Source organism: Phoenix dactylifera, chromosome 3 (genome assembly GCF_009389715.1).
Source record: "Phoenix dactylifera cultivar Barhee BC4 chromosome 3, palm_55x_up_171113_PBpolish2nd_filt_p, whole genome shotgun sequence".
NCBI classification, from domain to species: Eukaryota; Viridiplantae; Streptophyta; class Magnoliopsida; order Arecales; family Arecaceae; genus Phoenix; species Phoenix dactylifera.
This window is the reverse complement of record NC_052394.1, coordinates 8,706,671-8,728,272: the sequence shown is the minus strand read 5'-3', so window position 1 is coordinate 8,728,272 and position 21,602 is coordinate 8,706,671. Positions and strand designations below refer to the sequence as shown.

Here is a 21,602-nt window from a genome sequence, read left to right as displayed (position 1 = left end):
GAAAAATTGATATTAAATAAGATTTGGAAAGCTTTGAGAGAATCCATCTAAATCTCGCTCAACAACGCTTAGAAGAGTGCTGTGGCTTACAAGTTACAAGTACTGGAAAATAAATATGCTATGAGAGCTGAGGCATTTTGCATTAATTTATCATTTATTCTATAACAAAACTTAGTAATATATATATGCACATATAGTTCAAAAAATAATTAGCTAAAGACCAGGCATCCACTTGTCAAGTTGAAAAACCCAACAAAGATCCTTCCATTAGTGGTTTGGAGTTTGTGAAACATACAATGACAGCCAATTCACAAGGTCTCTCATAGGCACTCAATTGGTGGACCCTCTTCTGGCCATCCCACGCTTTATTCTCAAGCATTAGAGATTTCTAAGGCTCATGCCATTATAAATCAAATTAGGTTGCCACTGACCATGACACGCAAACCAATGCAGTGTTAGCGGACCTTACATTACATTACCAACTAAAACGGCCAAACTATATCTTAATTAAACTATTAAGCAAGATTACATTAAAGCAACCAATGTAATAAAAGATTGCATAGATTACATTTGTATCAAAAAAAAAAAAAAAAGGGAAAAGAAGATGATATTAAAGTAATCACATCTAGTTGCGAAAATCTATTAGATAGTGTAATAAAAATCTTTAAGAAACTTCATCCTCATTTAATTTACCAGGTGTACTCAATGAGATAACCAATATTATTAGGTAAGGACAGGCACCAATGCACCCATTCGGTAATCATGTCTTGGGTCCAAGTTTGGAAGGCTGGGGTTGGGAGCGACTTTAATTTAAGTCTAAATCAATCGCCAATAGCGGGAAAGCCAGGGAGAGTACTACAGGCCGACAGTAGCCTGCTGTCATAAGGAAATCTGAGCTTCCTTCACGTGGTCTGTTTCTCCCTGCTCTCTCTCCTTCTCTCTGTCTCAGATCTTGCCTTTTGCGCCGAAACCCCTTCTTCGCTGCCTACTCTCCCATCTCTTTGGTGGAAGAGAGCAATGGATCTGCTCTCCGGAGCACTGTAAGGCATCTCCCGAGCTCTCGGCGGGCGTTCTCTTTTTGCGGTTTCGTTTTTGTTCGTTTTTCTACGATTTTCCCGGGGTTTTCTGGTTGTTTTCGCTTCCTGAGCTGCTTTGGCTTCTTGAGTTGGTTCGGTGATCTCTTTTTTGGGTTTGTTTCGTCTTTTGAACAGGTAAGGTGGGATCTTGGTGGGTTCTTTCTTTCTTCTCTTGGGTTCTTTGTCGAGGGTGGTCTTGGTTCTTGAAATGGGTTTTATGTCGAGAAAGATTCTCCCCGCGTGTGGGAATATGTGTGTTTGCTGCCCGGCGCTGCGGCCGAGCTCCCGGCGACCCGTCAAGCGGTACAAGAAATTGCTCGCGGAGATCTTCCCCAAAAACCTTGTAAGCATTGCGTGCCTCTGCTCATTTTTCAGTCAATCGGATGCTTTTTTGGTTTGTGCTTGTTTAATTTTGTAGGAAGTTAATGGCATTGTTGTGTTTTGTCGGGGTTTCGCCGGTTATTCGTTATTTGGGTAGTTCAAGTTCTAATTGAAGAGCGTGTGGTTTTTTTGAGGGAGCTGTGTTCTAATTCTCGCTTCTGGATTGAAAGAGACTGGTATAATGATTCAAAAAATGCGGTAGTTTTCTGGGTCTTGAAAGAAAAAATAGATTCTTGGTTAAGGTTTATCTGCTCGTTCGGTCGATTTATTGAGTTACTCCATAATGAGTAGTTTCGTGTTGGATGATTCGATGTTCACTGAGTACCATAAAAGAGGAAACCTTTCCATAGCCTAGGCATGGGTTTATGATTTCAAAATAAACTTCCCCAGTACTCAAGTGTAGTTTTGTCAGCCATGGATGAGAGCTCAGGGCCTTCCATGCTATTGTTAATCCTATGATGGATACATTTATTTTCTCTTCAAACACGTAGAGTGTTGGTTTATATCTTCTAACATTGGATTTTCTATGTACGAAGATATGTAACTCCTGCATCATGGAGCATTTTGAGTTTTGTTTTTTTTTCCTTTTTCTTTTTGTAGTTTTTAAACCCCAGGGATATATGTCTTTTCAGTTTTCTTTGCTCCTTGACTTTCTGACTTCTTGACATGTCTCATTCTGTTTGTACACTTTCAGATTTCTTGGCAGCATCCTCTTGTTGGTCACATTTACATCCATGTGAAGATGTTAGAGCTAATAAATACCGGAGACAACATCTGTTCTTTTAGAGAGAAATCTATCCTCTAGTTTCTGTTGTATCTCAGTCTTGGTTTATCTTTGACCTAGTAGATCACTTTTTGGCCAGTAATATAATAGAACATTCATTTGAGGAACCTGCAGGATTCAGTGTAAAGGGTAAATAATTCCATGTAAGGTAACATGCACCATCTTACATGAGGTATACAGTGAACAATTCTTTGACCTGCATCTTCATGTGTTCATTCCATTTCAACGATGTATGTGTTTTAGTTTTTATACTACCTGCATCTAGAAAACACTAGCATAATTATTTGTTTCCATTTGTAGGATGGTACCCCAAATGAAAGAAAAATTATGAAACTATGTGAATATGCTGCGAAGAATCCACTTCGCATCCCAAAGGTATGGTGTTCTGGCTTAAGTATGAAGAATTTGAATAGTTACTTTTTGTGACCTTTTTTCCTGAGTAGATTGCAAAGTTTCTGGAACAAAGGAGCTACAAAGAACTGCGGTCTGAGCATATCAACTTTGTTAAAATTATTACAGAAGCCTACAGTAAATTGCTCTACATTTGTAAAGAACAGATGTAAGTTGTGGATTATATTGATACTGCATTTGAATTACTAATTTTAACCTTCTTGATTATTGGTCTTAAGCATATCTCTTGTTTAAGCTGGTTCAGTAATTGGCTAATTGCTTTACCACAATTTAAACTACTTCTTGATGCCACTCTCCTCCATATCATTGAAGAATTTGCTCGTGCTTTCCTGATTGCCTCAATCTCATGTAAAAGAAGCTTCACTTGTCCCTTTTTTTTTCACAAAATCTTTTCCAATATCATCCTTTGACGTCTAAAAAAGACAAAGGTCCCTATATTTTCTTAGATTTTCCATCCCAAAAACACTATGTCGAACTATAAATTTCATAGTTATTTCCAGAATGGCTTAAATAATTGGATTATCATAAGATTTCACAAAGAGTGCAAGCATTCATGTGTAATAGTGCATATTAAAGATGCGACTATTGATGAAAAACAACAGAGGCTTGTTAACAGTCCTCAAACTGCAAATGCATCGAACACTCATTCGCCGCTCAATATATCTCATTCCTCTGAAAGCGCAATATAATTGCAACTAGTTATGCAAGCCGGATGCTAATCCTTGTGCAGCTCCAGTTGGCTGCTGTAATTCCCCAAAACATAACATTTGGTTATACTAAGGATTTGAAACTTCCGTTTATTTTCATAGTTATATGCATTTTACTACATTTAGGTGATGAGATGTACTTATCCTTAAAATATAGTCCTTTTTTCCTTATATATTTTGTGATGTGAAAAATTGTCATATGATCTTGAGATATTGGAATGGCACATGCATCAACACATTTAATAAATCCTAATGTTCTGCCCTCTCTGTGTATTATACTGCTGTTATCATAAAATTGTGGGGCTTTCATGTGCATGCATGATTAATGCAGAGCCATTTGGTTATAAATCTTCACAACCTTTTCTTTACTGTATACTTGTCTTGGCACAGGGCATATTTTGCTATCAGCCTGTTGAATGTCATTATTGAGCTTCTGGACAACAAGCAGCGAGACAGTGTCCAAATTCTTGGATGCCAAACTTTGACGAAATTCATTTGTAGTCAGGTGAATTTTGATACTTCTCAGATGCTAGTTTCTTATATTATTTTAGATTTTAAGATCTTGCAATAGCTGGCTGCCAGCATGTACTTCGCATGTCAAGAAATGTCTCTAACTTGCTTACAGAAAGTTCTAACCATTAGGCCCACTGCTTGACTGCTCTATGAATTCCATGGCTAAGACATTAATATAAAGTGGAGATTATGGTATTGGTTTCCTTCCAGTTAGCACATGTTTCTACTGTAATGCAGCATACATTCTCTAACAAATACAATGAGACAAGTCATATTTCCAACTTATCAGACCTGAACTTCTAAACAAATGTTCTTTGCAATATTAATTTATTCGGTAGTGTTATGTTGATGTTATTTTGGGTTTTGTGTCATTGATATTGGTGGGGCATACATGTTCGGTAGTGTTTACGGACATCAAGAGCATTTATAGTATTATTCATCGTGCATGATATATTTATGTTAATATGGTGCTCACAAGATGGGATTATTTTGTTCTTAGCAGTAAAACTGGGCCTATATATCTTTTCATGCAAGTACCTAGCGCAATATAATCTGTTTACCATTGTGTATGGGAAGTTTTTTTTTCTGATGGCTACCAAAATTTGTCAATTTTATGCTCCTAATTTGAAACGCCTTTTTGATTTTGCTCCATTTCTTTGCTAATGCTAATAGTCTTCAGTTATCGTATCTCGGTTTGACCATTTTACCTGTGCAACACTTCTTGTGATTTCTTTTTATGTTTTTGGTTTCTCATGTAATTCTTGACTAATATATGAACAGGCAGATAGTACATATGCACGCAATATTGAATGCTTAGTTCGAAAAGTATGTGTGCTCGCTTATAGGCAAGGGGAAGAACAGAAAAGTCTCCTGCAGGCTGCAAGCTTGCAATGCCTCTCAGCAATGGTTAATTCTTTTCATTTGATGCATATTTAGTGACTTCGTATGTTTGTTCTTAATGCTGTTGAATACATTTTCGATATCTCAATTACAGTTGTTCCTTCTTTTGCAGATTTGGTTCATGACTGAGTATTCTTACATTTTTACTGATTTTGATGAGGTGGGTGTGTTCTTTTTTTGGTGTCAATTAATTTTTTTGAAGATTTGTATTGATATATGGTTTTAATTTCAAACTATCTTCTAGACAATTGTTTTGATTTATGATTCTTATTTCTTTATGCAAACTGTCATTGTATAATTACCTCAGAAAACCACCTTGCTCCACACATAGGCTTTTCATGAATCATCATTCAGAATTAAGTTTTTTTTTTCTTTTTTTGGTTTTCGAAGGGAAAAAAGAACAGACAAATATTTGGTTCCCTTTGCTTCAACTTCTTACCCAGAACATTTTTCTGGGGATGGCTACCTTTTCATTTCAGTCTGACACTCGTGCACCTGTTGCTTTACACTTAGTCTGTTCTGGTTGAGCAGCATTTGTTGCCACATTTATCTTCACTAGCATTTACTTGGTCAAACGTCTATTTTGTTGCATTTTCATTTTTAATCCCCTTCTGCAAAATAAAATAACAAAAAGATGATATAAGGTGTATGGGCAGAGTGTTCAGGATAACAACTGCTTCTGTGGAGGCTGTGGTCTGATGCCTTAAAACCCTTAAGAAGCCATTTTGACCATGTCAATCAATTCGTTGTAGAGTTGATTTAGGTTTTTTTATATTTTGTATAAATTCTGGTTTCTTGGTCTAAGCACAACAATAATACTGATGAATTCAGTTTTTTGATGCCTTGGCTCTGTTTCAGATCATCCATGCTATTCTTGAAAACTATCAAGCTGATGACCACATTGACATTGATAATGAAAGAAGTGACTCACACCATAACTGGGTTGATGAAGTAGTTAGATCTGAGGCAAGAGCTGGTGTAACTCTTGGGAAGGATGTCAACCTAAGCACTACAAGCTTAAGGCCACATTCAGTTCCTAGGGATTCTGCCATGCTAACGAGGTAATGAACTGCTAATAGATGTATTACCGTGGAACTCATCAATGTTCTATTAAAAAATTAAAGAGATATTCTTCCATAACACATTTTAGTTGCCTTTTTCTCATTTTTGTCCCATGCTGTTTTGTTCATTCTCATACCATTCGGCAGTTCTCTCCTTATATCTAATTGTAAGAAGAAATTACAAACAATCTCAGAATGAAATACTTGGGAGAAGGTACAAAAGGAACAACCCCCATGCAAGGGTGTATGTGTATGCGCGCCTGTGCAGGGGAAGAAAGTGGATTATCACCCTTTTTCCATTTACAAAGTGTAAAGAGAAACAAAAAACCATCGGCTGAACAGTGTTGGCATGCATCCTTACGGTTTTGATAGGAATTCATAGGTGAGCACTGTTGTGTGCATGCTCACAAATTCACTTGCTCCATTTTGATGACACATCAGAAAGAATCTTCTTGTACCAGCTTTCTAGACATATTTATCATAATATGGATAGATCTGTAAATGATCATCTCCTTCATGCTTGCCTTTAACTTGTAACAGGTTAATGGTGCAGTTTCCTCATAATAGCAATGCTTCCACTAGGGGGCACAAAGGGAATAAAATGTAAAAAAGCTTGAAAATATTTATCATTCCTGCATCATCTGTCCTTGCTATACCATTTTACCTTGGAATAGATCTTCAAGACATTTTGTGCACTAGATGGCCCTTATTATGTTTAGAATAATGTTATACGAAAATAATGATATTCTGTCATATCACTTTAAATATTTTTTTATTCTTTTACTCCTAAAATAAAGTAGTTTTTATTAATCACTGTTTATGTAGGGAGGAGCGTGAATCTCCAGAAGTGTGGTCACAGATTTGTGTACGGAAGCTTGCTGAAATGGCTAAAGAAAGCACCACAATGCGTTGTGTATTGGATCCAATGCTTGCTTACTTTGACACAGGAAAACATTGGGCTTCTCGACATGGATTGGCTTTGTTTGTTTTATCTGACATGACTTACTCAGAAAAGAGCTCAGGTAATTTTGCTCACATATTGTTTTTTACATTTTTTGGCAGGCGCTATATTCGTTAGAAAATTGAATGTGGTTTATTTTATAGAGTTGGCAAATTGATGCTTGTTGGAAACTATAGACTCCATTTATGAATCTTGATAATCTTCTTTGTGAAAAAAGATAATGTTGTTCCATTGAGCATTTTGAAGCTTGAAACTTTTTGAGCAATGCACGAATAATGATTTGACTCTTTTCTTCACATTACTAAATAATCAACTTCAGTTTGTTGAGTATGCAGCTATCCCTTTATTCTGGTATTTTTGCAGCTGTCCTTTTCGTAACATCATTATATTAGTGGTCATAAAATACTTAAGTGGGAATGGTAGCTTGAACCCGACCAGACTTGATTCATAAGGCTGGTTTCTCCGGTTGGACCTGTTTGGATTTGGAGCTAGTTTTTCAATATGGGCGCACTGGTTCATTTGGGCTTCATGCACCCTGTTTGTAATCATGTCTCAAGTCTTATATATATATTGTTTGGTATCTGGGCGCTAAATCAAACATCTTTTTTACTTTTAATTACTAGATATACGTTCCATTCTCGAACCTTGTTCAATGTATTCTATCTTCTAAATTGCTTTATTTTCCCTTTCGTAAATTTCTTTTCAAGTTCCTAATTATAATCTGTTTTCTTGAGAGAAAAGGAGGGAGGCCCACCTGCACTATAATTACTAAACAAAAAGATGCGTAGCATCAAAAAACTACAGATACATTGTTCTTGAAGGTTTCATATGATTACACTTAATGGGTTTTATTCCATGTACTTGGATTCGTGTGTGCATATGTTCTCAAACTTTTGCTGAACGCCCTTCAGAATAAAGATTCATCTTATATCATGCAGAGTGTTGTCTGTAAGACATGGAGGGATGTTTTCAGGTTAGCAGTGGCAATGGCCACCCCAGTATCCTTATCATCAAGCCACTAAATAGCCTCTTGACGAACATGTTTGATTCTCATCTCCAGTGTCGTTCAAGGAACAATAGTATTTCATTGAACATGGCCTTATAGTTAAATGTATCAGTTTTGACTTTGATCAACTAAATGCAGCCATCTCTTGGCAAGGGATCCTGCAAGGCCATTAACACTCTATAGAACATCTAAATATTTTTTTTTTTTGAGAGAGAATCCAAATTTTGAATTCTTGATGATCTCAAATCTTGTCTTCGTAGTTAAACCACCAGCATACTTTCAAGGTTTGTTTTCTCCTCACTGTTCTTTTGTTGCATTATTTGCCATCCAAGAAATGATGCAGTGGGGGTATTCCTTGTTTATTTCATACTTATCATCACTTGGGGCATTTGCTTTTTTAGATCAAACATTGTGTTATACCTCATCTCTCATCTAGTTGGTGAAGGTGGATTTGCTTGGATATCATCAAATGGGAATAAATTATGTCATGGGCATCACACTTGGATATGGGTCCCTATTGGAGAAAATTCTTAAAAAGGATCGCGCATAGTCTTACACCTACACCCTACACTTGTACTGGGTTTGTGAACCGTTGAAATTAAAACGGCAAATGCATGCCAATCTAATAAATTAGAGGCCTTGCTTTCAAGTGGGTCTTGTTACTAATGTAGACATGAGATTATGTGGAGAGCATAATACAGACTTTCTTTTCCTAGCTTATCCATCTATTTTTGTTGGCCCTTTTTTGACTCCCGTACTCTTTGCTCTTTGTTTTTCTTTAATAATATCGAAGCCTATAAAAGATAAATAACTGGAGCTTGGGAAGATATTCTAGGGAATCATCTCATACTTTCTTATTTTGATGTGAGCAGCCCTGTAAGGCATTGGCAAAAGATTGTAAAGTGGCGTATTCTCAACCAAACTCGTCTTTCATCTATGTAGTAGACATGCACAAATTGAGACTTTTTCATCTAAGAATATATTAGGATTATTTGATATTATGTATGCTCCCCCCAGGATCGTCAAGACACCAACTTGCCTTGCACTAACACTCTTGGACAAGATTAGCGTCAACAGAAGTCAATTTTGAGATTTATCAAGTCTGTAACTTTTTCTTTTCATCTTTTTGCTGCAGTAATGTGTATGATTAAGATTGTTGAAGAACATAATTTTAGCTGTTAGTCTGTGAAAATCGTGCAATCTGAAAATAATTTAATGTAACCAACATGCAGAAAAGCTTAAATGTACTTCAGAATTTATTAATTGTCAGGTCACCTTATATTGCACCTGTTAATATTTTATTCGTGCAAGTACAGTGCTGTATTTTCTTATTGCTGGATTATCTTTTTCTCTCTTTGCAAAAGCACATGTTTCATTTGCAATTCCTGTTCACCCCTACCCCATCACAGATGATTGAAGAAATTTCTAATGACTTATACTGTCTACTTTGCTTATCTTCCAGGAAATGAACAGCTGATTTTGTCTGCTATCATCAGACATCTGGACCATAAAAATGTTGTCCATGACCCTAAGACAAAATCTGATATAGTTCAGATTGCCACTATCTTGGTTCAACATCTAAGGTCACAAGCAGTAGTTGCTGAAATTGGAGCAGTTAGTGACCTGTGCAGGCATTTGAGGAAAAGTCTGCAGACATCAGTTGAATCAGCTGGACCTGAAGAATCAAATTGGAATGACTCGCTTCAAAATTCTATCGAGGATTGCCTATTGGAGATTGTTAAAGGAGTATGTTTAGTGTCTTCACTACTTTTTCTGATTGTTAATTCTGTTTAATCCATTTAGCTGCTTGATTCTGTTCACGGAAAAAATGCAACAATGTTAATTTTCTAATTCATTTTTATTGTAATATTTATTGATGTATTTGTTTGTTTATTTTCTTTTTGGAATCTCCACATGCTAGATTGGTGATGCCCGTCCACTGTTTGACATGATGGCTATAACATTGGAGAAGATGCCAGTTATCGCAGTTGTTGCTAGGGCAACAATTGGATCTTTGCTGATTCTTGCTCACATCATCTCCTTGACATCCATCCGATCACATTCACAATCAGTGAGTTCATTGTCCATCTATATTTGGTATAACACAAAAAATGGATTTTTATATGTATCAAGTGCCTTTTGAGTTAATCCTCTTAGTTTTAGGTTATGTGTCTCTATAACCTCTTAGTTTTAGATTATGTGTCTCTACAAACTCTTATAAAGAAAATCAGGTTATGATGGGCATGCTTTATGCCCAAAACTACAGCCTAACACGAGCCAAATAGCTTATTCAGTCCTTTTGAACCCATTAGACCATGGAAGATGGATGGTTCCATTTGACTTGGTGTCATGATGCTTATTTGTGGGCCATTCAATTATCAGTTTCCAATGCCTTGGCATTTTCAAGATATGCAAGGGTAACAGAGTATTTCAGTGTTTACCAATAAGTTGCCTATGTTTGATTATCCCTGTAAATGGACTATCCCACACCTTACAGGGATCATTCCTTCTTTTTTGCATTTGGTTTTATATGATGGTTCTTGAAACAGTTTCAAGACTCCAAACTTATGTTTTAGAGATATACAGTGTCTATAAGTGACATCTGTCATGTATATATTGTGATGGTTGTTGACACAGTTTCAAAATTCCAAACTTAAGTTTTAGACATATACAGTGTCTATAAGTGATATCTGTCGTATATGTATTATGAAAGTTTAGCTATAACAGTGCTTTATAATAATCTTAGTAGATGTAATTTAGTGACACCACAATTCCAGAAGTATAATGCTGTTTTTCTATAGCGATATATTGAAGTACGTTTATGGAATTATGATTTTAGTGTAAAAGATTCATACTGTGATACCACTATCTTGTACCTTTTTTAACCATTGCAAACGTTAATAATGCACTTAAACGCAATATAATCTTAATTTAGAGTGATCTTTCGAATTTTTGAATTCCATGAAATTCCATTATGTCAGTTGTAATAGCTGTGATGGCTTCAGGGAAGGCAATCATCTGCCAATAACTGATTATTGGAACCATTGTTTTGTTTTGTAAACAAAGTTTCGGGTTGAACACATGAGAAATAGCAGTCAAAAGATAAGCCCGCTCAGAGATTAGTTTAGGAGAACTATAGTGTGGAATTCTCTATACTGCAAATTATAATGTATCCATGGCTGAAAAGCATATTCCATGTTTCACAAGCTCTAGAACCAGTTTATTTGTTATTGACCATGTAGTATAGGAAAACCAGTTTATTAAATTATTGACATTTATTTTACTGGTAACAGACTAAGGTCTGTTACCATGTTTTATTGATTTTTGCAGTGTTAGGGTAAAGCTAATCTTACAGCACTGTTGTACAGATGATATTCAAATCTCCTATTTGAATGTGCCATTTACAGCTAGTACATAATACAGTATAGACTGTGAAACAGACCAGAAATCGAAAATTATACACCAGCTGTGCAACCATGCCCTGTGAGATTTTATTTGGTATTGAAGCATCATTTGTATATGCATTGCTTCCTTATTTGACCATTTTTATGTCACAATTTGATATGTGTACTAATTACAAGCACATCATACTTCATGGTCATGATATTTTGCATTTTGAAGAAGCTCGTGCTGAGAAAAGGTAGTGCACTTGTAAAAAAAACATTTAGTGAGTTGACAGAGGGCCCCTCTTCCCCAAAATTGCCTTGCAAGGAAGAGGATACAAATGGATGGTGTTTTGTTTTAGGTTCATAATCGGCCAAGAAATGGGATAAGGATTGTTGCTCAATGTCAAGAGACTTACAGTGAAATGGAGCTTGTGAGGTTAACCTTTGATGCATGTGGCAAAAACTTGCGAGCTGTATTTATGCTTAAGTTATTTTTTCATTTCTTGCAATGAAGTTTTATTTTTTGTTGCTTCTGATTTTTTTTTCTGGATATTGTAGCTTACCAGATATGGCCTTTCATTGGTTAATAATGTGTAGGTGTTTCCGGAAGAACTCCTACTGCAGCTTTTGAAGGCTATGATGCATCCAGATGTTGAAACCCGCATAGTAGCACACCAAATATTTTCAGTAACACTTGTTCAAAATCCTAATCATCCAAGACATGAATCAGAATATTTATATGAAACTAAGAAGTGGCAGTATCGAACTACATCAGTATTTGCCTCAGCTACTGCTCTACTCGAGAAACTCCGAAGGGAAAAGGGATGTCTAAATGCAGATAAGCATGCAAATGATTCCCATGAGGAGATCAAGGAAAAAAGCATGGGTGATGAAGAGTGGAAACATGGTTGGCCCCGAAAAAGTTCACCATACCTTTATAAATTGAGCTGTTCTATTATTGATAGAATTGCTGCTTTCAACCGTTCTATGGAGGCTGTAAGTACTTGCTATATCATATGTACTTGTACCACGTCACTTTGGTACCTCGGTTTGATGGTTTTCACATCAACTAATACTATTTGTGGCATACATCTTTTTTAGAAGTGTCTATGTCCAAATGACATAATTAGCTTTCAATGGGCCCCTAAATTTCTTGAATTGCATTAACTTTTACTCTCCTATAAGTTCTTTTAATTCCCTGCATTGTACTTGTTATCATCTGATGTGTCGATGTATTGATGCAGGAAACTAATATTATGGTGTTAACTGAAGATCAAACTGCCCAATTACTTTCTGCCTTCTGGATACAAGTCAATCAGGCTGATAATTTGCCTTCAAATATTGAGGCTATATCTCATTCATTCAGCTTGACACTTCTTTTTTCCCGTATCAAGGTAAGTTGCCAGCTTTATAGTTATATAAATTGTTTCATCTATTATAGATAACTTCCCAAAACTTTCCTTTTGTTTATAAGAGCAAATAAATTGCAATTAACCATAAAAAAGTTTGCATGACAGGCAACTAGATGTGATTCATGATCCCGCTGTCAGAATTTTCCCCGTTTGGACGAAAATTGCTGAAATAATCATAGTTTAAAAGTCACATTGTAAAATAGGCAAACTTTCATTCAACGGAGCTTAGAGTACATGGTTTCCATTAAGTAGAAAAACTAATATTTTAAAAGAAAATTAATATTATTCTCATTTCTATTTCTTGGGTTTATTATTTATTTCTTTTTGTAATTCTGTTTTTGGTTTGTTGTGAGGAAGAAATCTTATTGTAACGGTATCAAAATATCAAGAAGAATATGAAATTAAAAAAGAACAAGAGGAAGAGAGATAAGAAAAGCTGCGAGAGAAAGAGGAGAGGAAATAGACATAGAAGAGAGAAGAAAAATATGCTTTATGGTTTGCTTTGGTCTGTGCAGCATCTAACCTATTAAAATCAAGTGCTGGTAACTTATTAGGGCAGAAAAAGACAGTTCTGCCCTTAATAAGTGACAGGTCATATATAGCATGAGTTTGGGCAAAGGCTCGATAACAATAAAACATACAATAGAAAATCCCAAAAGGCAAACACCCCCTTCAACCTGGAGCATATATATATTAATCAAGCCCAACTTGACGCCAAGATTCTTTAGTTGATTTCCTCGGAGAGCCTTAGTGGGCAAATCTGCAAGTTGGGAACCAGATCAAATATGAGGCATAGTAATCTCTTTATTGGCAACTGGCTCCTGAACAAATGAAGATATAAAGATCTACTAAAATATTCTCAGTCCTCTCAAGGAAAACTGGATTAGTTGCAATGTGGATGGCAGCTTGGTTATCACATAAGAGGGGAATAGGATAGGAGATACAAATCCCAATTTCTACATATTAACTCCCATGTAGCTAATGCAATAGCTCTATACTCTACCTGTGCACTTGACTTGGCTACTACAAACTTTCTTGCTTTTCCAAGAACAATATATGCAATGAGAACAACCATACCATGAGATGTCTTCTTAAAAAAGAGCAAGTGATCAGCTTGACTTCTTTTGAATCCATCATCAAATAGAGCATGACTGAACTTATCAAACCGGGCATCTAGAGATTGTTTCAAATGATAAATTGATTTCTTCAATCGACAAACAAGTTTTGAATCTTTAGGTGAAGAAAACTTGGGGGTGTATCCATATAAACCTCTTCATGTAGGTCTCCATATAGGAAAGCATCTTTAACTTCAAGCTAAAACGTGAACCATCCAAGATTTATAGCTACTGAAATAACAACATGAACAGAGTTGAGCTTTGCCACTGGAGAGAAGGTTTCAAAGTAATCTGCTCCATAAGTTTGGGTAAAGCCCTTGGCTACAAGTCAAGCTTTATACCTCTCAAGAGAACCATCAGGTTTATACTTAATTTTATACACCCAATGTCCAACTGTCTGTTTTCCTTTAGGTAAAGGCACTAAATCCCTGGTTCCTTTTGTTTTCTTTGGTAGTGCTCCCATATCATCTATTATAGCCTTTTTCCAACCAGATTGTGCTAACTTGAGGTTGTGTGACAAATTATGAACTTCACTTGCTTATTGAATCAGTTTATGAGCTGGATGGCTTAATTTCATTAGCTTTGATATTGTAACAATGTAGTTTCATAAAAGGGGAAAGAAAACCTAAAAGAGGTTCGTGAGAGTTAAAGACTTACAACCATTTACCATCAATGGAATCTAAGAAAAGCAAAAGCTACAATTCAATTAACTCCAGATTTTTTATAGAACTGAACTGTAGACCTACATGTTTTAGTCACCTCTTAACTAAAATTTTCCACATGATCCTGCAGAACTGGTATACTATGGTCTGCATTTCTTTTTTGTAATTAAAGAAAAACCTCAAGAAAGTCTGATAAGCTGATAGTTTTTCTGAAATATCTGCTTCATGGTTTTTTTGTCATGCTGTAGAAAGTTGATTTGAAAGGCTTCTACTGAATGCATTGGAAGAATGAAGAGAAACTGCCACTAACTTCTGCTTTGAATTTTTATAGTGATTCGAGTAAACCACATGTTTATTTTTCTTATGTGATGACTTTTTGATAAATAATTAAAGTTAGATATCATCTGTAGTTTTGACCTAATGCTGTAAGAAAATTCTCTTTCCTTGTTGCGCAGAATTCAAATCATAGCAACACGGTGCGATTCTTTCAGCTACCATTATCTCTAAGAATTGCCTCCCTAGACCCAAATGGTAAGATAAGCACCAACTTCTAGTGACTATGATTGATGATGCTTAAATTGCCTATCGTTTTTCCATGTGTTGGATCGATTAAAAGTGAACAATTTTAATAGAATGATGCTATGTCTTCGTTTGATCTATAGTCTAGAAGCATCCAAATCAGCTGAAATTTGATAGGTATATACTTAAATATTTAGATCAAGATCAACGGTTTGGATTTGCAAATTATACAATGTATAATATACTTTCGGCTCACTAGTTGTGTTGCTACTGTTCATTTTGTGCTTGTTTGATTAGGCATAAGATCTCTAAAATAAATGATTTTTAGTCCTAGTCTTTGGGCATTTATACAGCATAGATTGTGGTCAACAGTGTCGATTTTCATTTTGAGAGGTGCATTATTGAGTTCGGCTATGCACTCTAGTGAATTTGGCCCCAGTGCATTGTTGGTCAATATAATGGCTTTGCTTTTTCTGTATCCTCTTAAGGCATCATCTTTACTATCATCATTTACGGACTGCAATCTGCCATTGAACCTTTTATTTTGACAGGAATGCTGTCTCCTTCGTGTCAGAGATCTCTTTTCACTTTGGCAACAGGCATGCTAGCATTTGCAGGAAAAAGCTATCACATCTCTGAATTGACTAACTCGCTATTCTGTATATCTTCTGATGTAAGATTTAAAATTCAGAATTCTATCTAGTTCATAAGTTTTATCAGCATATTGCTAATCAGATAATGCCAAATGTTAATATGCAAGAATTTGTGTTAAACACTCTTTCTGGGATTTGCTTTCTGCAATGCCACGTGCAAGGCCAAGCTCCCAAAAATATACACATTAAAATACCAGTAGTATTAAATATGCACCTTAGCAAGTTTCCTTTATTTGAATATGTTTTCCATTGTGTTAACCCAATTAACACCTTATATGTTACTCTTTATTATCTGCAAAAAACATGCACCATAGTGCCCCCTTCATTGGAAAAAACATTAACACATTTATAATGCCACCAGAACAATTGTCATTGCTCCAAAAATGTCCTTAATGATTTTAGTATGGCTCTTTGGTACATACACTTTCGACGTTATCAGTTTACTAAGCACCCAAGCGATTACCCTTTAATTGGCACAAGTGGTCTTATACTATGTTATAGGTTTTCAACAGGTAAAATATTAAATGCATTGCTGTATTTTCTCCTCTTAAACAATGAAAAAACCTTCAATACCGGACCTCCCTACATAAAGCTACTCTGCTTCTAAAGTTTTTTTTTTCTTTTTTTGTGTAATTTTTAGTTTTTGTTCCGAAGTCCTGCCTCCTCTCATAACTACATAATGTTGCTAGTACATTTAGTTGTATGGCAACTTTAATCTGCAACTATACCATCTGCATTAAGTTGGTTTTGCAACTGTTCTATAAGATATGAAAATGTTTTGCTAACAGTTTCCTGAAAACCAGCGGGGATGTCTGGGCAACAGAGAAGCTACTACAGAAACCTGCAATGTCAGTTGGCTAACAGAAAATCTTTCTACTTCTATTGGGTGGTAGATTTATTTATTTATTTCAAGGTTTTAAGTATTGGTACTTGTACTGGTACACTGGTAACCCTTTTCGTTCGGTCAGAACAATTGTTGGTACAGTATGCTGGTCCAATACCTAATTTATCAGTATGGGGATGTACTTTGTAGTAGTTCCCCAGAAGCTTGTATGCTATGCCTGATACAGACTGGTACAGTCTGTAGCTTCAACCATGATTTATTTATTTCCTGTTGTTCTCATTTTTGAATCTATTTGCTTGTACTAATTGACTAAATTAGTTCTGATTCTTTCTTTCTTTCTAACTAATAAAAATGTATTCCTTTTTTTTTTGGAACTGACTCTACTTCATTTATCCAAATTGTGTGATGTTATACATTCATGCTTACTAATTATGGTTCTTCTTAGTCCTCTACTATAGTCCTTGTTAAATAACTTAAGATATGGCCTTTTAATTTTAGTCTTCATGTGTCCCTCTGGAAGTGCTGTTGATCATTCTTTATCAAGTTGATCCATCTTTTTAAGTGGGACAAAGTTTGTTGGTTACGAACTACTCCATATAATAATCTGGTTATTATATATTGAAACAAGGAATGAGAATGTATGGATATCACTTTTGAGGATAAATAAAATTTTAAGTGTTTTGGTTCAAAATACTTCAGGATACTTTATAAGATTCAACTTGTCTATCTAGTGTTCACTATGTGGAAATTTTCTTTCTACAGATTGACCCATATCTGAGGGTTGGGGACGACTTGCAAATTTATGTGAAGTCTCAGTCAGATTTGAATGTATTTGGTTCTGACATTGATCAACAAGCAGCTACATTGATACTAGCTGACTTGAGAAAAACAGTAGGCGACTCTGACCAGCATTTATTTGATATCATTGTTCAAGAGCTTTCAAGGATAACTGATGTAAGTTCTTAGTTGAGTGGGTCTTTTGACAATATCTGCTGCAACTAACAGAGTTTGCTGAAATTTAATGTGGCTGCATAATTGTTGCATATTTTCTTGTTTCTTCAGCTGGAAAAAGATGTCTTAGCCAAACAACTTACTGAAACTTTCACACCTGAAGATGTGCCCTTGTTTGGTTCAATGACAACTGTTGACTGGGTCAGCATACAAGCTCTTGCAGTTTCTGAAGAATCACTCTCATTTGATGAGGTATACTAATTTAAACTTCAGTTCCTTTTCCATAATAACTTGGATGGTCTTAGCTTTTCTGGTAAAAAAAGGTCATAATTTCAAATTGTTCTGCAGTCCCGCATCGGGCTTGTTGGTATGATGCTTATATTAATAATTTTATGGGACAATAATTGGTAGTTGTTCCCATATATTTATAAACATAATGAAACCTAACGAAAACAATCACTTCAACTAGAAGGTATATATTATGAAATGTCTCTAACACCATGGTTTTTGTTATCTGTGATGCCTAATCTCAGGGACTGATATTTAACGGCATCACTGCTAAAGTATACATAGTAATGTTATGATTATTCAATATTTGATCATTTTAGGATCTCATCTTTAAAACTTCTAGCCCTTCAAATCGATTGATTAAAGTGTGTAGATCATTTGATCAATACAGGTGCATTCTAGATATGATTTGTACAAGTATTGACCTATTGGATGATTTACATATGAATTTTTATTATGCGATTTTGTTAGCGACTTCTATTTGCAGAACAGTTAGAGTCACGGAACTTGTTCTGGAGTAGAGACCTATCTTCTTTATCACTAATTCACCGGGAAAAACTGTCATCTTCTCCAGAATTTTCTAGTTGCTCGTCATTTGCATATATTAGATCCACGTAGTGGATCATTATGGAGACAATGCGTACTTTATGGTGATAGTAGCTATTTGTGAGACATTAAAATGGTCAAATGACTGAATACAAAAGACAAGTTGATGAGGTTTCTGGAAATTGATCTATCCATGAATTGGCTCATCTGGAATGGAAAACTGAATGTATTAGCCCCTAGGCTACAGCAGTATCATTGGGTCATGATTGGTGCATATATGGAGTCTCTAACTGTACTATCAATGTTTCTGTTGTAACCCAGTTAAACCAAAAATTTAGAAATCGACCTTCAGACATTGATTTGAAGTAGTACTGACAGAGGATTTGGTTCTGGAAATTAATTGGGCAACACAAAAGAAGATGGCAGAATTGCTTTGCAGGTGCAGACATCTGTTTGATCTGTCGCAGTGTTGCTTCCCATTATGAATACCAGCTAATTTTTAGAATTGGACAGACGGCTGTCTGCAGTTCCTTTATGTACTTACGTATAAATTTGTCATAGATTTTCAATTGATAATATATCAATGTTTACCCTTAGTAGGAATTTAAATTATGATTAGTGTTCATGATAGAATATAAGATCATTTCAATGGTAGAACATTATTTCTGAGCATTACCATAATTGATCTTATCGATAGTTCTTAAAAGTTGTTATCTTGCTTTGCTGTTTTCTCTATTAAAAAAATTAATGGAGTTGCGAATCTTGATGACCTAGTGAAAAGCTTGTTGGTGCCACTGTCCTTGCTTGGTATGGCTATGACGTGCACTGAAATTGAAGATTGTGTCTTTTGCATGATGTTACAGGAATGTTCAAGAAGTTCAACTATAGATGGTGATGTAGTTAGCGAATCTCCAGCAACCGATATTCACAAATTTATCCCCAGGATGCCTGCATCACCAGCCTTGCCCGATGTTATTAATGTTGGCCAATTGCTAGAATCGGTATGTTTTTCCTCTGAATAAAGCTGTGCTTATGCTTCTGATTCTGTAATAATTAATATTCTAATTTTCACAGGGTTTGGCATTGGTAAAGAATGATTGTATCATCTTAAACCATGTTTTCCAGCATTGCATGCATTTCGGTGATATTCTCCATTGTACGTTTTGGTCTTAGAAATATGGTTGGATATCAATCAGAAAACCTACACTATTAAGTTTTTTTTTCTTTTTAACTTGAATAAAATTGCTTACTGGCGCTTCTGCAATCCAGTCTTAGTGATTGCTGTGCTCGGATAATTAGACTTTCCAATTAAATATGCTAAAATTTATTGTTTGAATGGCATAGTGGCAGATCCATATAGATATGCAATAAAATATATAAGCAATCCATCTTATAGGCCATCACAAGAAAGCTTACAGAATGATCATTCTCATCATCTTGTTTGCCTTAATTTTTTTAATCACTTTTCTTTTTTCTTTTTTTATCTTTTTGTATATTACCAGGCACTCCACGTAGCTGGTCAGGTGGCAGGAACATCTGTCTCGACCTCTCCCCTCCCCTATGGGGCTATGGCTAGTCAGTGTGAGTCCCTTGGCATGGGCACAAGGAAGAAGCTTTCAAGTTGGCTGGTTGGCGGTCATGACTTGATACCAGGCAATCCAGCGTCAGCTTACCCAACGGGTGAGCAGTTGGCAATTCGAACGGTAAGCCAGCAAAATGATCTGCCTCCGAATTACCTGAATTACCTTGTTGCAAGCGAAATTCATATCCGCGGTACCCATGCAGGTAAATGCTTATGGTTGTGAACAGCAAGCTTTGATCCCTGTGGAACCACGTCCGGCACTGAGACTGCCACCTGCTAGCCCCTTCGACAACTTCTTGAAAGCTCTCTACTACTGACCCACATGTAGTGTGATTATCGTGTATCTAGCTAGGGTTGAGAATTTGGCCTGCTGGTTCTTACTTCGTTGCTTTAGGGAAACCTTAGGTTCCCTCATCAGAGGATGCTCGTTTGCAGTGCCCGTAGCATATCAATGGTTTGTATGATAATATTCTGTGAGAATACTTAATGTTCTGGCTTCCAAGCAGTCAAACGGGTGTTATTTTGTGAGGGGATGTCATCATGGTCATGATGCCAATGGATGCTTTAGTACCCTCTCTGAAGAAGTATGAATTATGGATGCCATATTGTTGAGTCTGTGAAAGGTAAAATGAATCAAGATTCTCAAGACCAATCTGTACTTGTACAGGATTGGTATAGATTGATTTGGTGCACTGATATTTGGTATGCTCTCTGATTTGAATATCGGTTACCTGCATGGTATGGTATGGTATGTTGTGCATGAGGTGAATCAGGGTTGAACGGTGAAATGAATCTTAAAATGTCAATGTTTTCAAGGTTTCAATAACTAATTGGAGATCTTTTAGTTTTTCTTCCAAATTTAACAGGAGTTCTGTGTCAGGAGAATGTGTTTTCCTTGTATGAGGAGGTCTTCTGCTCCCTGTAATTTTCATATCTTTCGGTCTGGAATGGTGTGGCTTGGAAGCTATTCCAAGAGGGAACTTCCACGACATCGTCAGCGTCAACCATATATTACCTGTCGCCAACTGTGGATTCATGTTTTGGTGTCTGGCATTACATGATGAATTGCTGGATGCATCCACCGCCTAAGATATCATTTAAAAGATGGCAACGGAAGAACCGAGGCTGAAGTGTGAACTAGATGGGATGAGTGGGGCTGCCGATCTTGTAGCTATAAAATTTGGGTGTCCTCATAATTGAGGGGGTTGCAATGACCATTGGGCAAATGATTTTTCTCATAAACTAATTAAGATATTCAACCATTAAAAAATCAGTTTACGGAGGGGGAAATTATATTCTTGTTAATGTATTATAATGAGTTTTCGACTACCAAATATTAAAAGTCACTTTGAGAGAATGATTAACTTCCTTGTCATACTATCATGGTATATACCATTCATTGAGAAAAATTCAGCTAAATGCATTGCCCATAAGTAAATCATTAAATCAACAGCAGTCTCCATGGTGTCTACGTGTTAATAACATGTTACCAACGTGCTAAGAAAAGAAATTAACCAGGCCTGGCAGCGGTGTTAAGAGCTTAACATAATCTCAAGGAACCGGAGATGTTGCAGGGTGCGTAGATCAAACGGCTCTTAACTACAAACCAATGACATCTAGAGCCGGGTAACGGGAGATGTTGCAGGGTACATGGATCAAACGGCTCTTAACTACAAACCAATGACATCTAGAGCCGGGTACTCAAGGCTAAGAGCATCATCCTGGAGGAGGACTTAGCAGAGGTGATTGAGCGAATTTTACAGAAAGAGCCGGAGATGTCCAACCATCCGTTCTAGATGACATTTGGAGGCTGCTGAGGAAGTATGATGTATGATGCCTTTCAT

General features: G+C 36.2%; 1 protein-coding gene across 4 annotated transcripts; it reads left to right on the top strand.

Moving 5' to 3' along the window:
- Nucleotides 1-884: 884 nt before the first annotated feature.
- Nucleotides 885-20,463, top strand: LOC103700980 (protein SEMI-ROLLED LEAF 2-like). Of its 4 annotated transcripts, none has more exons than XM_039124526.1 (21): nt 885-1,040; nt 1,212-1,419; nt 2,542-2,616; nt 2,685-2,800; nt 3,750-3,864; nt 4,653-4,778; nt 4,885-4,932; nt 5,631-5,833; nt 6,659-6,855; nt 9,263-9,546; nt 9,722-9,871; nt 11,784-12,182; nt 12,431-12,580; nt 14,831-14,906; nt 15,446-15,567; nt 16,336-16,395; nt 17,154-17,345; nt 17,454-17,594; nt 19,040-19,177; nt 19,679-19,879; nt 19,962-20,463. In XM_039124526.1, the coding sequence occupies exons 2-21, from the start codon at nt 1,285-1,287 to the stop codon at nt 20,073-20,075; spliced, it is 3,042 nt and encodes a 1,013-aa protein (XP_038980454.1). In that variant the 5' UTR covers nt 885-1,040; nt 1,212-1,284; the 3' UTR covers nt 20,076-20,463. The 4 variants fall into 4 exon arrangements, with proteins under 4 accessions (XP_038980454.1, XP_008781115.2, XP_038980456.1 ...); XM_039124528.1 differs by having other exon boundaries at nt 901-1,045; XM_039124527.1 differs by having other exon boundaries at nt 902-1,094.
- The last annotated feature ends 1,139 nt before the right edge of the window (nt 20,464-21,602 follow it).